General features: G+C 38.4%; 3 protein-coding genes across 22 annotated transcripts; 2 read left to right on the plus strand and 1 right to left on the minus strand.

Annotated features, from left to right (window-relative positions):
- The first annotated feature begins 592 nt into the window (after positions 1-592).
- Positions 593-2,408, plus strand: LOC112711600 (membrane-associated kinase regulator 5). Its single transcript, XM_025764284.3, has 2 exons — positions 593-2,021; positions 2,109-2,408. The coding sequence occupies exons 1-2, from the start codon at positions 1,211-1,213 to the stop codon at positions 2,186-2,188; spliced, it is 891 nt and encodes a 296-aa protein (XP_025620069.1). The 5' UTR covers positions 593-1,210; the 3' UTR covers positions 2,189-2,408.
- A 1,082-nt stretch (positions 2,409-3,490) lies between these two features.
- On the plus strand, positions 3,491-8,949 carry LOC112711599 (protein FAR1-RELATED SEQUENCE 5-like). 3 transcript variants are annotated; one of them, XM_072203425.1, is made up of 5 exons: positions 3,560-3,893; positions 4,499-4,584; positions 6,027-6,179; positions 6,322-8,536; positions 8,633-8,949. In XM_072203425.1, the coding sequence occupies exons 3-4, from the start codon at positions 6,081-6,083 to the stop codon at positions 7,633-7,635; spliced, it is 1,413 nt and encodes a 470-aa protein (XP_072059526.1). In that variant the 5' UTR covers positions 3,560-3,893; positions 4,499-4,584; positions 6,027-6,080; the 3' UTR covers positions 7,636-8,536; positions 8,633-8,949. The 3 variants fall into 3 exon arrangements, with proteins under 3 accessions (XP_072059525.1, XP_072059526.1, XP_072059527.1); XM_072203426.1 differs by having other exon boundaries at positions 3,572-3,893; positions 4,507-4,584; XM_072203424.1 differs by lacking the exon at positions 4,499-4,584 and having other exon boundaries at positions 3,491-3,893.
- A 1,495-nt stretch (positions 8,950-10,444) lies between these two features.
- On the minus strand, positions 10,445-14,938 carry LOC112711602 (uncharacterized). Of its 18 annotated transcripts, none has more exons than XR_011866053.1 (10): positions 14,752-14,890; positions 14,332-14,623; positions 13,875-14,171; positions 13,673-13,770; positions 13,494-13,582; positions 13,237-13,410; positions 12,972-13,109; positions 12,744-12,837; positions 11,042-11,116; positions 10,445-10,908 (listed from the first exon to the last, which is right to left on the minus strand). XR_011866053.1 is itself a non-coding variant. In XM_072203427.1 (6 exons), exons 2-6 carry the CDS (start codon positions 14,494-14,496, stop codon positions 13,407-13,409), a joined length of 711 nt encoding a protein of 236 aa, XP_072059528.1. In that variant the 5' UTR covers positions 14,497-14,623; positions 14,752-14,890; the 3' UTR covers positions 13,276-13,406. The 18 variants fall into 18 exon arrangements, 1 of the variants encoding a protein (XP_072059528.1); XR_011866049.1 differs by having other exon boundaries at positions 14,275-14,623; XR_011866058.1 differs by having other exon boundaries at positions 13,673-13,778; positions 14,275-14,623.
- Positions 14,939-15,481: the final 543 nt, after the last annotated feature.

The following is a 15,481-nucleotide window of genomic DNA, read 5'->3' on the forward strand; positions in this document are numbered from 1 at the left end:
TGAAAAAGAATACCTTGGATTGGATTCCAACAAGAATAGACTGAAAATTCTTATTCATGGACTCACATTTTCCCTCAAATTTTATACTCACACAGAGTCACACTTTATGGAAGCAGTTTTGTAATGCATAAAATAAAAGTGATAAGGAAGAGTGCAAGACTATCCAAACCAAGATAACAAGTCAAACCTTTTGTAGCAAAAGGACTTTGGACCATCGTGCTCATTCAAACCACAAAACAAAGACTTGGACCTCTTCAAAACTTAGGAGTTAGGAGGGTGGGGTGTAAGACTATTAAGATTGGGGTCCTAAAAGCAACAGGACATGCGTGACCCCAACTTTGAACCTTTTTTACCTTTGCCTTTTTTCCTTGTAAAGAAAGAAGTTTAAGGACCGTTCCATTTGTGTTTTTGTTTTCCATGTTTGTTTTTAAGATTTGGTAAACGTAGAAATAAAAATCACATTTTTTTATAAAATTGGTCTAATTTTCTGACTCATATTTCAGCTTCTTTTTTAATTTCTAAATAACCAATAGGTCTCTCTGGAAAGAAAGAAAAAAAGGAAAGGTTAAAAAGCAGCAGAGAGACCTTTGCGCTCTTTTTTATGATTCTTCTCTTTTCATTAACCCGTCTTTTCTCTTCTTTTTTTTTCTTTTATCTTTTCCTTTTGTTACTACAATACTACTTACTACCACCTCTCTACCCTTTTTGGAAGTTTCCCGTCAGCATCCTTGCATCATCTTCTACAAATGTAGTGTAAGACGCACTACTTTTTCATTTTTCTCCTTTTTCACTCTTTTTACATGTGTTACCAACTACTATTGAAAGGACAGTTAAATGTAGTTACCTGAAATTTATAGTTATTTTTCTTCTATTACTAATAAAGCACTTGAATAAACATGATTTAATGACTAAATAGTATAAAAATATAAGGAAAAAAAAAGCGAGAGTGTTAGCGTACAGTGTGAGAGTGAGGCATTAAGGCAAGAGTTAAAACTTAAAAATAATAAAAAGAAAAAGAGGCAGCGTGTGATGAGTGTCTAAAAAGCAAAAGGGAGACTGGTCTCTCTGATTCCCCAAGCAGGCAGCACATTCAATGCTCTCTAGTCTCTCTGATTCACCCATCACCCAACATCCCTCCCTATAAAACCCACCCTAAGCTCGATACAGTTGAGTACTCTCTCTCTCTCTCTCTCTTTCTCTCTGTTCTTCCATGGACTCTCTGAACTTCCTCAAGTTCTGGAGGAACAACCCCAGTCCAATGACCACAACAACAGCACAACCTCATCTTGTGGTTGAAACCGACATTGAATCCGACGACGACGAAGAAGACTCCTTCTTCGACTTGGAGCTCACCCTCCATGACATGCAAACACCAAAACAGACCAAACACGACACCGATGATGTTCCCTCCATCTCCAAGCGAAAGGTGCTCCCAATCGAGCCTATTTCAAAGCCCCAATCCCCCATTGCTCTCCTTAAATCCGCTCCCAGCTTCAGAATCTTCACCTTCAGGAAACGCACCAACACAATGCAAAAAACAGAGGACAATCCACCACACTCTAGCGGAAGGCTCCACAGTACTAGTAAGGTTTTCGCGCTCAAGCTCCATGTACAAGACTTCCATAGCTGTTCTTCTACTCCAACACTCAGCAGAGTCAACAGCACAAGAAGCTTCGGAGCCAAACTTGGAACCGAGCAACCCAAAACACACAGATTTTCAAAGGAATCGTTGCAGAAATACTTGAAGCTCATAAGGCCTTTCTATGTCAGAGTTTCCAGGAACTATGGTGACACCACGGCGTCGCCTACGGTGGCCTCTGTTTCTTCAGGAAATGCAAGACACAGTAGTTTTCCGGCGGGGATGAGAGGTGTTTCTAGGCATCTAGGGAAGAGCAGGTCATCGCCGGCGGCGTTGGTCGGAGTCGGTTCTCTGGCCAGCAGGAGTGATGATACGCTGCTGCTGCAGCATGATGGGATCCAAGGCGCCATCCTTCATTGCAAGAGGTCCTTTAACTCCCGAGGTACTTAATTGGACTTTAATTTCCTTAATTAATTAATGATTGGTTTACTTAAGCTAATTATGGTTTTTTACTGGCTTTGTTTTTCAGAATCTTCAAACGCTGATTGTGTTGAAGAAAGGTCGGTGCCTTGGATGAGGAACTCCTTTGAAGACAAACACGCTCTTTAAATTTTGAAAATTGTGATCTGCCAGGAAAAGAGAACCCTACAAGATTGTAGTTAATGGTAAGAAAGAAAAAGAAAAAGTAGCAGCTACTTAGAAACCAAAGATGGTGGTTTTGTAAAGAAAGAATGAGATTAAGGTTTAGTGTAATATTAGGGTCTTTCTTTCTGTTGGTCAGTGTACACATTGATGGGCCATGATAAAAAGAATCTAGTTTTATCTCTCATGTCAGATTCTCACTTTGTGCCATGCTTGATGTTGCTACTCCGTCATGGAGATCTTTGGATTACATAGCTATCAGATTCAAAATATTCAAAGCAACCTAAATTCCATTGATTTGAGTTTATTAAATATAAAATCATGGAGGAGAACAACACTGCTGTTTGCGTATAAATACTTATTGTGTCAGTTTTTGGGTCCCTAAGTGAGTCGCAACTCCCAATAATGAATGCGTATGGCATTTGTATTCAAATAATGGACTGATAGCAGGTTGTGGAAGTTACTGTTAAATTAATGATGAGATTTTAGAGAAATTATAGAGGGTAGGCATGGCATGGGTGTGAGTTGGTTGGTGCATCGGATGTATATAATCCAAGTGACCTCATATATTGGCAGAGTGGCTTCTGAAAAACTTTAATTTGATCAGATGAGAACAGAGAGGAGAGGGGTATGCAGTATCTAGAAATAGTAGCCCTTGCTGTTGTAATGGAAAATTAAAGTAGTTACTAGTTAGCGCGAGAGACTGAGGTGGTAATAAAATAGTATATAGAAGCAGCATTGCATTTGTCTTCTCCTGCTTTGGGCTTGCATCATGCAACTGCAAAGGGATTGGATTCATCAATGCTTCTGAATATTACCAGCACCCATTGCGTGGTGTGGTTGGTTAGGTGATTTTGTTTTCCATGTATGACGAAATAGCAGAACCACGACTAGCTAACTACTCCCCAGCATTTGCAAACAACGTACCTAACTACTCAAGTCCAGTCAGTACTCTTCATATTCCTTTAAAATGAACTCCATTATCTACTTACTTATAATTAACAAAAGTTGAATTGCGAATAATAATCAATAAAGTTCTCCAGAAGAAAAGGAATGCTTATCACTTACGACAAGTCAGCGCGCGCACATGTTTAAACGAGAGACAATGCAAATTCCAAAGCTAGGTTCTTTGCACCAACTTATATTATGATATTGGAAATTATCCGGTGTTCCTGCGTACGGAATCGGAATTTTGATGTTCTTGGTACGAACAAGCTTTCCACTTAAGTTTTGTTGTTTTGTAAGGTTGGAATTGACGAGAATGACCCCAAGTTGGGAATTTTTTTGTCGAAAATGACCAGCTTAGATAGGTAGTGGATGAAGCTTGCGGTGAGATCCGTTCTTGGAATCAGTCGGCTTTGACATCCACTGGAGGTATTTTAAATCGAAATACTAGTGAAAGAACTCACGCAGAGGAGACCTGTTGTTTCGGTGGTGGCGGAGAATGTGAAGCTGAAGGGGAAGACGCATTGTTCGATTGTGGGTCTTTAGGAGAAACAATGGTGTGGGTGAAGCTCGCTGGTGTGCGCATCAGTGGTGGTTAGAAATGAATAGAAGCGGATAATAGTTAAGGAGACACCGTCTGTGGATGTGGATTTAGGGTTTGATTCTTTGCGGGGTTGATGCCGGTGATGAAAGCTTTTCAGGATCTAAATCCCTCCCGTTCTTTTTGGTAAGTTTTGTTGTTTTCGTTATGGAGAGTAGGTTGGGGCTTTGATTTGATTTTGCTTGAATGAAAGATTGTGGAATGCCTGTTGTGGATTTTGTAGTTGTTAGTTTATGGGTATGCAGTTGCTGTGGGTGCGGTGCGTGGATTCAATGTAGGTATAGATTTAAGATTGTTCAGGTTCGTTTAATCGTTGGTGAAGTATTTAGAGAAGTAGGATCCCTGTATTATGGTGTAGTAATGAAACTTCTGAAGAAGGGATAGAATGAATGCTGGTGTCGTTAATATTAGCAGCCGTTTTAAAGTTAGTGAAGTGCAAGGTACTTGGTTAGAGCAGCTATGACGAGGTTGTTGGGCAATAGTTTAGTGACTCAGGAAATGTGAGTATCGAAAGCCTGATCAAAATGAATGCTAATGGTGAAGTGAGTTAAGTTTGAGTGTTAACAATTGAGATAATTTGATGCTTGAATTGCTTTGAAGAGTAATAGAGATTTGTATTTCATGACCTTGGATGGAAGTGTGGGATGAATCACACCTCTATCTGGTTGTTACTATTCTATTGTAGCTTCTGTGATAGTAGTTATTCTACTTTGTTAATCACTCGTGATTAGTTTGTTAGGTGATAGATGCAAGTGCAAAAGGGAAGTTGAGGTGTTTCGGTTATCATGGTTGTGATCGTAGTTGTCAAACAGAATAGGTCAGTATACATGCGTATTTGGTGTTGCTGTTTTGTTTTATTATTTTAAATATTGCTGCATATTTGAACTGCTTCTTCTGTTGGTGGTATTTACTTGGAGCTAATTTATATATGTTACCATTTATATTTGTTGGAAATATGAATGTTGCACGCATATGAGTATATATATTTATGTTAAAGCGGTGCACTTATCTTCTAAGATTAATTATTGATGTATGGTTTTTGATGTGGTAGCCTGAAACGGCATTATTTGTATATTAATGTTTAGAGCAGAAAGTGTATGAATTTGTTCTTATTTCACATTATTTGTGGAGTGGCCATTTGTGATCCCTTTGCTGAACAGGGGTTGGTTGAATGGAAAAACTTGTGTTGGAGTCTTTGCATTGAGGGATATTAAGGAGAAGGGGTTTCCAACATTTACTTATTCCTTTTATGTGTTGATATTCCTTTCTTTATTTTACTTGGACCTGTATCTTTGTGTTATGCACTTCTATGGCATTACTCATTAGTGGACAGCTAGCTTTCCTACCTCTATTTTGGGTCCCCTTAATTTTGTGAAAAAGATTTAATTTGTGCCGTAAGTATTATGAACTCATGAGCTAAAAAGTAATAAAATTGTTGAATAATTGTTTAGTAGAATAATATATTTTTACACCTACATGTATGAAGAGAGATTTTAATATTGGATTTGAGTATTTGTCTGTGTGCCATTTATTTTTTGTCTATCCTAGACAATTATAAAGATGGTTAAATTACTCTGTTGGTTCCTATAGTTTCACAAAATTTATAATTAGGCTTCTATACTTTTATTTCTTTTAATTGGGTGTTTGCACCAAATTTTTTTCAATTAGGTCTTTGTTAGTAGTAATTAGCTTAATTGTATAGGGACCCAAATAATTAATAAACAATTGGTGAATAGGACTCGAATAAAAAGAATAAAAAAATGAGGGGACTCAAATTTAAAAAAATTGGTGTAAGGACACAATTAAAAGATAAACAAGTATGGTGACGTAATTAAAAAAATCGCAAAACTATAGAGAGTAATAGAGTAATTAAACCTATAAAAAATAATTGAATTTATTCCGTTTAAGTTATACTTGTGATAGATTATTCAATTAGTGAGTAATAATGAATTTTTGTATCATATTATACCTTGTATTAGTAATAAGGTTAGTAAGCAACATGACCAAAATGTGAAATGTGAAGAGAGCACCTTTAAAATAACGCAGTTAAAAACAACGTACTTTTACATGTTAATTAAAAAAAGATGCTTGTCTAGTACGGTCTGGGTTTTAGAAATATAAATATATTAATATTAATTTTTTAGTTTTTGCCGGTATTAATTTTGCTCCGACTGTTGAAAGTTGCTGGGCCTGTGAGTGTGTGTATGTATTTGGTTGTTGATGAAAAATTCCAATAGTTATCTTCCTGATCGGTTACAGTTGAGGGGAGAACGGACGCGGTTCCGTAGAGAGGCAAGAAGGAGCGGTTGGGAGATGGCATCATGTAGCAGGGTGGTTAATAAAATGGGAAGCGGTAGTAGTGAGGACCCGAATTCGGACGGTGAAATGCCCAGAATGGTAGGCGACGACGAGGTACGAATTTTGTCGAGTTGAACAGCACAGTGTTGGGTATGAATGTGGTGGAAAAAATTTTCCAAGAGTTTCTTTTGAGTTGGTGCACATTTTTTAGTTTATGTGAAAGGTATTTAACATGTCAACTTGTGAATTCATGCAGGAAAAAATGGTTGACATAGGAATGGAGGAGGATGAGTTTGAGGGTTTTAGATATAACCAGAGTGAAGGCATTGCCAACACGAAATTTGATGCAGTACCGGTTACCGCGTCGGATGTACGTAAGATGGAATTCAATAGTCCAGTGGAAGCCACTATTTTCTATGAAGAGTATAGTAGGGCAAAGGGTTTTGTGATGCGACAAGGAAAGAAGTTGAAAATTAAGAATGGTGATTTTGTTCGTTACACATATCTATGTAACAGACAAGGGTTCAGAGACAAGAAGTGGCTAGAGAAGGTGGATTGCAAAAGGGAGCACAAGGTGGTGACTCGTTGTGGATGTCCTGCGGAGATGCGTATTAAGCCTAAAGGGGACAGTGGGAGGTGGTATGTGTCTCGTTTTGTGGAGGAACATAACCACAAGCTCCTGCCTATGAAGTATGTGGACTATCTACCTGCTCACCGTAAGATCTCCGATGTTGATATTGCACACATGGAGAGCATGAGGCAAGTTGGGATATCAATTCCAAAGATCTATGAGTCTATTGCTGCACAGGCGGGTGGTTTTAATTTTGTTCCATTTACTAAGCGAGATATGTACAACGAGGTTAGGCGGCAAAGGGCGATGCAGAATGGTGACGTGAATGCTGCGTTGAGGGTTTTGGAGGGTGCGGCCCGGACAGAAGAGAAATTGTATTGGAGGTACGAGGTTGGTGAGGGGCAGCACATGTGCGATCTATTTTGGAGTGATGGGCGAAGCCAGCAGGATTATCAGGTATTTGGAGATGTACTAGCATTCGATGCAACTTATGGGCGGAACAAGTACAATCTCCCAGTTATTGTTTTTTCTGGGGTTAATCATCACAACCAGACCTGTGTGTTTGCAACTGCGATGGTATCATGCGAATCAATAGCATCGTATGTATGGGTTTTAAGAAAGTTACTGGAATGCATGGGGGGTAAAGCACCGACAGCGGTGATAACTGATGGCGATCGATCAATGCGTGTAGCTATTCAGGAAGTATTTCCTAATGCTCACCACCGCTTATGCGGTTGGCACCTCCTGAAGAATGCGACGGTTAATGTGTGTAAACCCCGGTTCACATCGTTGTTTAGACATTGCATGCTTGCCGATATTGAGGTTGCGGAGTTTGAACTGCTTTGGGATGCCATGCTGGAGGAGTGTGGGGTTAGGGAGTTAGAGTGGGTTAAGGACATGTACGAGAAGAAGTCTTCCTGGCAACTGCTTATATACGGGGTCGGTTTTATGCTGGGCTCCGCACAACATCTCGGTGTGAGTCATTGCACTCAAAATTAGGGAGGTTTGTGGAAAGGCGGTACGGCATACTTGAGTTTGTAACCAATTTTCAACGATGTGTGGACTTCCTGAGGGACAATGAAGAAGAGCTAGACTTCCGATCATCGTACGGGACGCCAGTCCTTCAAACGCAGTTTCCGGAGTTAGAAAAGTCAGGGGCAGTAAACTTCACAAGGAAAATTTTCTCAAGATATCGTGAGTCGCTTAAAAGGTGTGTTTGGGTCACTATATTAGAGTGCATTCAAGGTGTAGATAGGTGTGTGTATGTGACACAAAAGTATAGAAGACCTGATTCACGGTGGAATGTGGTACATATGAGAAGGAAAGAGGAGTTTGTTTGCAGTTGCCTGAGGATGGAGTCATTCGGTTTGCCATGTGTTCACATACTAGCAGTTTTGGTAAGGTTAGATTTTGTTTCCCTACCTAAGAATCTGGTGTTGCCGCGGTGGTCCAAGGCGGCGAAGGAGGATCTTTGTTATGAACGGTTAAGTGGCCAATATAGTGATGCCGGTGTTTTGTATCGGAGTAGAGTGGGCGCATTCTTGCAGCACTGCAAGCGGTTAGCAAAAGTTGCATGTATTAGGGAAGAGGACTTCAAGGAATATTTAGCCAAGGTTGTGGAGGATACTTGTTTGCTTGAAAAAAAAATGGATTAGGTGGTGTGGTTACTGGGACCACAATTGGCAACATTGGAGGAGGGGTTAGGGATCCTGTTAGTGTCAGGACTAAAGGCACAGGATGTGGCAATGAACCTCTTGGGTCTAGGGGTATCAAGCGGCGTAAGTGCAGCACCTGCGGGTGTCTCGGCCATCGAAGGACCCGCTGTCCCAATGCTCCACCACCATCAGCAGTGCCAACCCAGGAGTAGGGTGCGAAAACATTATCACCAAATGTTAACATGGTAAGCAGGACATCCATGCTTCACTTTCGAAATATGTTTCTCTAGTGTTGATGTATGCTGGTATGAAAGTCACAACATGAGCATTATGGTTTGCAGGGTCCCTGATTCTAAGAACAAGGGAGCATTGTTTGGTGCTGATTGTTGGAGCAGTTTGGATCCATGCATATGTGGTTATTCACTAGTGGTCATTTAGTTTGGGTCGCCAATGGTGCAAAGATGTGATATTACTTATTAGTCATGATGAAGTCGTTGGATGTATGGTGATTCAGTTGTGTTTAGTATGTATTGTTACTAAAATTTTAATTAGACTTGTTACCTTATTAGTGATAGCGGTTTCTGTAGTTGACTTGATCGCATGATATGGTAAACTTAATTCCACTATGAAAGGTTTATACAGTAATTTTAATTCATTATATGTTGCAGTTGTTTGTTCTATTATGTTATTTATTCCCCATGCTATGTTTGTGTGAGTACTACCTGTCCAGTAGGCAGCGAGAAATTCAGGTTATAGAGACACCCTTCCCTATCCACTTCACTAAGGATACTAGTGAGATGGAATAGGCCAAGGCTCTTGATAGGACATTCAGGTTAAACATGCTTTTCTGAATGTAGCATTATTTTTAAGGAATATATATATATATATATATATATATATATATATATATATATATATATTCTTTCAGCTGATATGCTTCCTTGTTTGACATTCATCTATAAAAATTAAAAAATGAACTTCATGAGTGTGAAAGATATGGCATTTTCGCCCTTCCCCACTCTTTTCTTTTTAGTGGTTTTATTTCCCTATAAGTAGGAGTAACTATTGTATCATACTGCAGATTGGACAAGGAAGTTATAGTAGTGTTTATAGAGCTCGTGATGTTGAAACAAATAAAATTGTTGCATTAAAGAAGGTTCGATTTGCTACTATGGATCCAGAGAGTGTCAGCTTTATGGCAAGGGAAATGCTTTTGCTGTGAAGGGTTGATCATCCAAATGTCATGAAGCTAGAAATGATGATTACTTACAGGGTTTCTGGTAGCTTGTACCTTATTTTTGACTATATGGAACATGATCTTGCAGGGCTTGCAACAATACCTGGCATCAATTTTTCTGAAGCATAGGTACTTGATTTGATCATGTGCCCATTTTTGTCATATTCAACTGCAGTTTATCTTTGAAGTACCTAAAGTTTAGTTCATAGTTTTCTTTTTGTAAAAACAGTTTCTCATATGTCAAATTTGATGAGCCAAGAATACCATGAGTATTTTACTTTGAATGACAAATTTAACATTTTATGAATTTTGCACCATCTTGCAACAATCCTCTGTCACTGTGAAGACTCAGCAGATGTTTGTAACTAATTACCTTGGATGCTGCACAATGTACATAGGATCAAGCCTGTGGTTAACTTATTATTTAATTTGAAACAAATCTGTTTAAAGCAAAAGGGAAAGAAAACATAGCTCCTTTTGAAAAAATAAAAACAAGAAAAAGCTGTTGTCATCACTGTTTTAGAGTCCTGAAGTTCATGTCGCATAGGTGGAGCAACTTCATAAAATATTCAAACTTTGTCGGTCTCCTTCTGAAGAATACTGGAAGAATTCAAAGCTGCGAAATCTAACAACTTTCAAACCTCAACAACCATATAAATGGGTTGTTTCTAAGACATTCAAGAATTTTCATGGGGATCCTTGCTGTGTCCTTTGTTTCTTTTTTGTGTGTTTGTTTTCTAAGTATCAAACCATGATCATGTTAAAGAGCATCTCCTTTCATTAATATTTGGTGCTCGAAAATGTGTAATGTAGTTTGGTTGGTCTTAGAGGAGTTGTATAATTCCTTTGTGTAGAATGGTGGGGACCATTTCACACGCTGTACACTTCGCAATGTTTGGCAAAAAAATTTCACCTCTTTGGAAAAAACTGGACTAGCTATAGAGTAGTATGGTAAATTATGCCATGTTCACATACAATTTACATCCATACATGCGAAGTCTGCGGCTTTGTGCCAAACGTTAGTATGCGCTTACATAAACTGCCTGCAGTAATCCTAAATCCAAAATAGAGGCAACCTAGTTACTGACATGACAATGACTAAGTACGTAGGCCTAATGTCGCGGACAACATAAGCATATGCCTGAGTGGGAGAGTGGAATGTTTACGACATCTATGCTCAAAATACATCCAAAAGGCAAAAAACACAAGTCATATGCTTATCAAAACAGAGAGTGATCAAGTGGAATAGCTTCAGTCGATGCGATCAAGGAGATCACGCCAAAGCAGCTCCGATTTAACATCTATGAAGCATGCATATTCATTTGCATCACAGCTAGCAATGCTAGTGGCAGTCCTCATCCTGACAGCTTCCGAGTAGATCTGTGCAATGATATTTGCACAGCGTTATGGACATTAGCAGTAATATAATCACAAAGGAATGAGACCGGGATACAATTATTAGTTGCAGTTACTAGAAGCTACGGTTTAATCAACGGCATGCTAAGAAACTCACCATGGGAGCGAAAATCCGAGTAGAAAATCCTCCTTCCTGCTGAGCCAGTACAGTAGCCACGTAGATGACTCCTTGCTGCAGCGGTCAACCGTGCAGCATTGGGTTAACACGTTAGCGTGACGAAAATTATCAAAAAAACGCATGTGGGGAGAAAATAACTGACCCACCAAATGCACAAACTTATCCGTGAAATAAATTTGGCTCCATATTTTGTGTCATGCCATGAAATAAATAAATTTTTGAAAAAAAAAATAACAACACATATATATAAGTAATGTAACTGGTCAACATTTTTTTTTTCAGTCAAAGGTTTTGAAAAGCATTTTCATTTCGACGTTAATTTAATAACAATTATTTTAGATGTTAATATTATTAGAGGAAAGTAATTGAATATGGGGATGAAGTCATACTGGTAAAGTAAAATAAATTTTCAATAACGACAAAATTAAGTACAATTAACGTAGAAATTCATCCTATGGACCAAAAAAAAAAATTCAACTTACCAATTTCACAATAGTGTTATCGTTTTTCATATATATATATACATATATATATATATATGTATATAACGTTTGTTTTATAGATATTCGCAAACAATTATTAGAGATATATTATTTATTACATAAACCTGTTTTAGTCATTATCAAAAAGATATAATCTATAATAAAATATTATGTATAATTAGTAAAATCAACTTGTTACAATATACAATAACATTATTGCAGATAGAATAACATAAAATTGGAGAATTTTTTTCCTATTTATAAAAATTTTGTACCCATGAATTAAATTAAGAATATTACTAAGAAATATAGTTTGAATAACAGAATAGATATATCAAATTTCAGAAACTGATGACATATTTAACAGAATAAATGTATAGCAAATTTAACAAACTTAAAAAACCAAAAGAATTAAAAGGAAGGTAATAAGAGAATATAGTTTGAACGTATTACTTCAAATAAAGCCAGCACTTAATTGCAAAGTATAAATTAAAATAATAAAATAATAATAAATAACAAGACATATAAAGAAAATAAAGTACTAACAGAGTATACTTTCGAGTACTACTTATATGTATAGTCAAATTTAAATTTAACGTCCTTTTCGTACAATTGTATTATTTTTATCCTGCATCTACAATAATTATTCTAAAATGTGTTTGCAGTAAAATCGAATTAACACAAATAAATAAATTGGTGAATAATTAATTTACTATATTTTCTAAATGAAGATTGAATGGAATTTTTTTGTATATTATATAAATATGTACTCTAGTTATACTTAATCTCCTTCCTACAAATAAGTTGTTTACTCTTATCGGTAATGGTTACTTAACATATTTAACTACTTCTATATAATAATATTAAATAACATGTAAATTAACTGTTTTTAAATGTACATAAAAATCAAAAAATTTTCAAGTATTCTATATTGCAGGTAGGAATGTTGACCCGTTCTATCAGGTATTCTTACATAATTCGAATAACTCTAAACTGGGCCACTAATTAAGCAACAAACATTTCTATCGAACTGTCCTGCTACATGAATGTGTACTATTTTTATTTGGCGAAATACATAATTTTATATCTACTTCAAGGGTTAATATGGTAATCCCAAAACTGACTAAAAAACAAAAATTTTGCTGGACACTTGATATTACACACTGATTATGCTAGCAAGTTAAAGTAAGTTGAGTTACCTATCGACCGCGTTTGGGATGGCTTCAGGATACTGGAAGGAGCCCCAATTAGTAGGGTCCGGATTTGTGTGTCTGAAGTTAGCAATATTCCTGTCTGTGGAGAAGATTTTACCAAGGACACGGCACTCGCAGGGTAAAAATTAGTTACATTTGCGGCAGGCAGGCAAGAGCATTCACCAACTAGGTAAAGTAACAGAGTATGTAGGTAATCGTGAAGGAATTACTTACTATGCGCCGCATGTTAGCCTCTCGACGGACAATACTCTTAGGACTTCTGCTTACGTCTAGGACGTACAATGTTGCACCCTTGACATCCAAGAACAACATATAGCATGTATCAACGGCCTCCCAAATAGGCACAAACACCTACATTACACAAGGTGAAAATATCTTTCTGATTAACTATAGTATTTCATTTGCGGGATAAGTAACTACACGAACTGGCGTTAATGGAATGAAATCCCTAACAGGATTGGAAGGATAGATATCGTACGTGTTCCAGTTGGTTTGTCTCATGCATCCACTTGGGCTGGTAATGTTGGGCTAGCTCACTTAATGGGGTGTCCAACAGAACATCTGTTGCAAAGTTAGTTGGCATATACCAGAAACGCGGAGTCCTGCTCTTCCGTGTCCGAACCGACGCCATCAGACATGCCGGGTTAATTATCTGCAACCACGCAAAAGGTTGATTAGCTATAAACACGGTGGTTGGAGCTACAAAGTTTGTAGTAAGTTAGAAGCTTGGGTAACTTATATCAAGACAGGGGGTTCCTGGGGGAGCTAGTGACATGAATAGTGCCTGAGGCAAGTTGAAGTATGAATACTTAAACAAGATCTCCCTGGAATATCAGCCGAACTAGTTAGTAAAAATTAAATTTGACGAACTGGCACACTAGTACAAAATAGAATACTTGGGTGAGGTGACTAACTCAAGTGGAAGTTCCTTGCCGAAAATGTATGCTGCTAACTTGCACTCCTGCAACGAGAGTCCCATATTGTGAAATGGCCTGAAGACCATTTCGAATGTCTGCGAGACTTTGAGGGTTAGAGTTACATAGGGTATAGATGGCATTCAGAATAGGTAACATAATTCGATAATAGAGTATTTGTTCCACAAAGCAAGTCACCTACCTTTGGAATTTTGGGTTCGGCGGGATCAACAGCGTTATTGTTGCGACGGCCACGCCCACGGCCTCGCACGGCCTGCCTAAGGACATTCCTCTTCTGACGACTTTGGGTAACGGAATCCTGCATCAGCACCTGCATGTCGCGAGTCATTGAGGACGCTGGGCGGCCTATACATGTCATCTCAATGCGCTCCAGTTTCGGCAACTTAAGTGGTTTGGGCATATCCGGAGTCGACGTGAATAGGCCACAGAGTTCAGTCGTGCTGTCAAAGTCGGACCATGATAGGAGGCTCCCGATGTCCTGTTATATTCAAACATCTTTAGACTCATGCGAACACATGAAATCGCCGTCATAGCACATCCCGTATTGTAGGATGCCCATGATGTTATTCAGAAACAAGAACCTTGTCATAAGGCGAGGCAGGAATTTGAGATCTCCTGCCGGACCCCTGCCCAGGTACCTTTGACACCCCAACAGCCCAGTGTGGTTGGGTATTCATCTGTTGACTGAGGAGAGTCGCCCCTGTGATATCTCTTGGTGTTGATCTCGTTTCGTCAATGAGGAGGTCGTCGTCGTCATACGGCGAGTCAGGGACGAAAAATGTCAAATTGGGCACCCTCTGCATAAGGGCCTTGCTGTATGCCTTTGCCCTTCTCCGACGGTGGCCTCAGATGAGTGAAGGAGGTCTATAATAAACAAGTAAGAGTGATAGCCAATCTAGACTCAATGCCGGCAAGCTTCTCATTGCAACCCTACATTGACAAAGCACACAACAAGAATTAAAAACATTTCATTATAATAAACAAGTAAGAGTGATAGACTCATGACAACTGAATCATGGTTTGACATTGCCAACTAACAAATGTGTCTTGTATCTTGCCTCGGTGGTGACACAGCTTGCGGAAGAGAGTAGGGGTGATGGTCTAGGGTTTCCTGGGTCTGGGAGTGAATCTCTGCCCAGATAAGCAGGTGAGGCACAACTGAGGCAATTTGGGTTCGTAAATGAAAACCCAGCAAGAGGAGTTTCTAACTCTCACCGATTTTTATGCCTTTGGCTCAACCATAAATGTGTTTGGACGTATGCTCCAACAAATGTACTTTAATAGTGGGTCTGTGTTATTTTTTCCTGGTTGACATGTGTGTGTAGTTTTACTTAGCAGAACGTAATAAGCAGTGTTTTTAGGGGATAAGGCCCGCATATAGGTCCATTGCTTATGTCCCCTCTTGAGTCTATTTTACCGTGCCATGTAGGAAACAACTAGGCCCATTCTAATTTTCCATTTGTACTCAGGCCTAATTAGCCTGATGGTTATATCGGACCAAAAAAAAGTTATGCAAAAGTTATAGAATAGCACGCGAGCCTTATTTCATTTGCTGAAAAAAAGTAAATTACATTAAAAAAACTGAATGCATTTAATTTTACCATTTGTTCGGTACTCTGAAAACGTATTTACAATATACATATGAAGAAAACAATGAAAAAATGGGATTCAGCCTAGCTAGTATTTTTTTAGCATGTTGTCAATCACGGTTAAATATACATAAGTGATTGCTTGTAAATCAAAACTTCCAACCCAAGAAACACATTTTGGTTGCTCGTTTACAGAAAC

The sequence above is a fragment of the Arachis hypogaea genome, chromosome 9 (assembly GCF_003086295.3).
Source record: "Arachis hypogaea cultivar Tifrunner chromosome 9, arahy.Tifrunner.gnm2.J5K5, whole genome shotgun sequence".
Classification (NCBI taxonomy): Eukaryota; Viridiplantae; Streptophyta; class Magnoliopsida; order Fabales; family Fabaceae; genus Arachis; species Arachis hypogaea.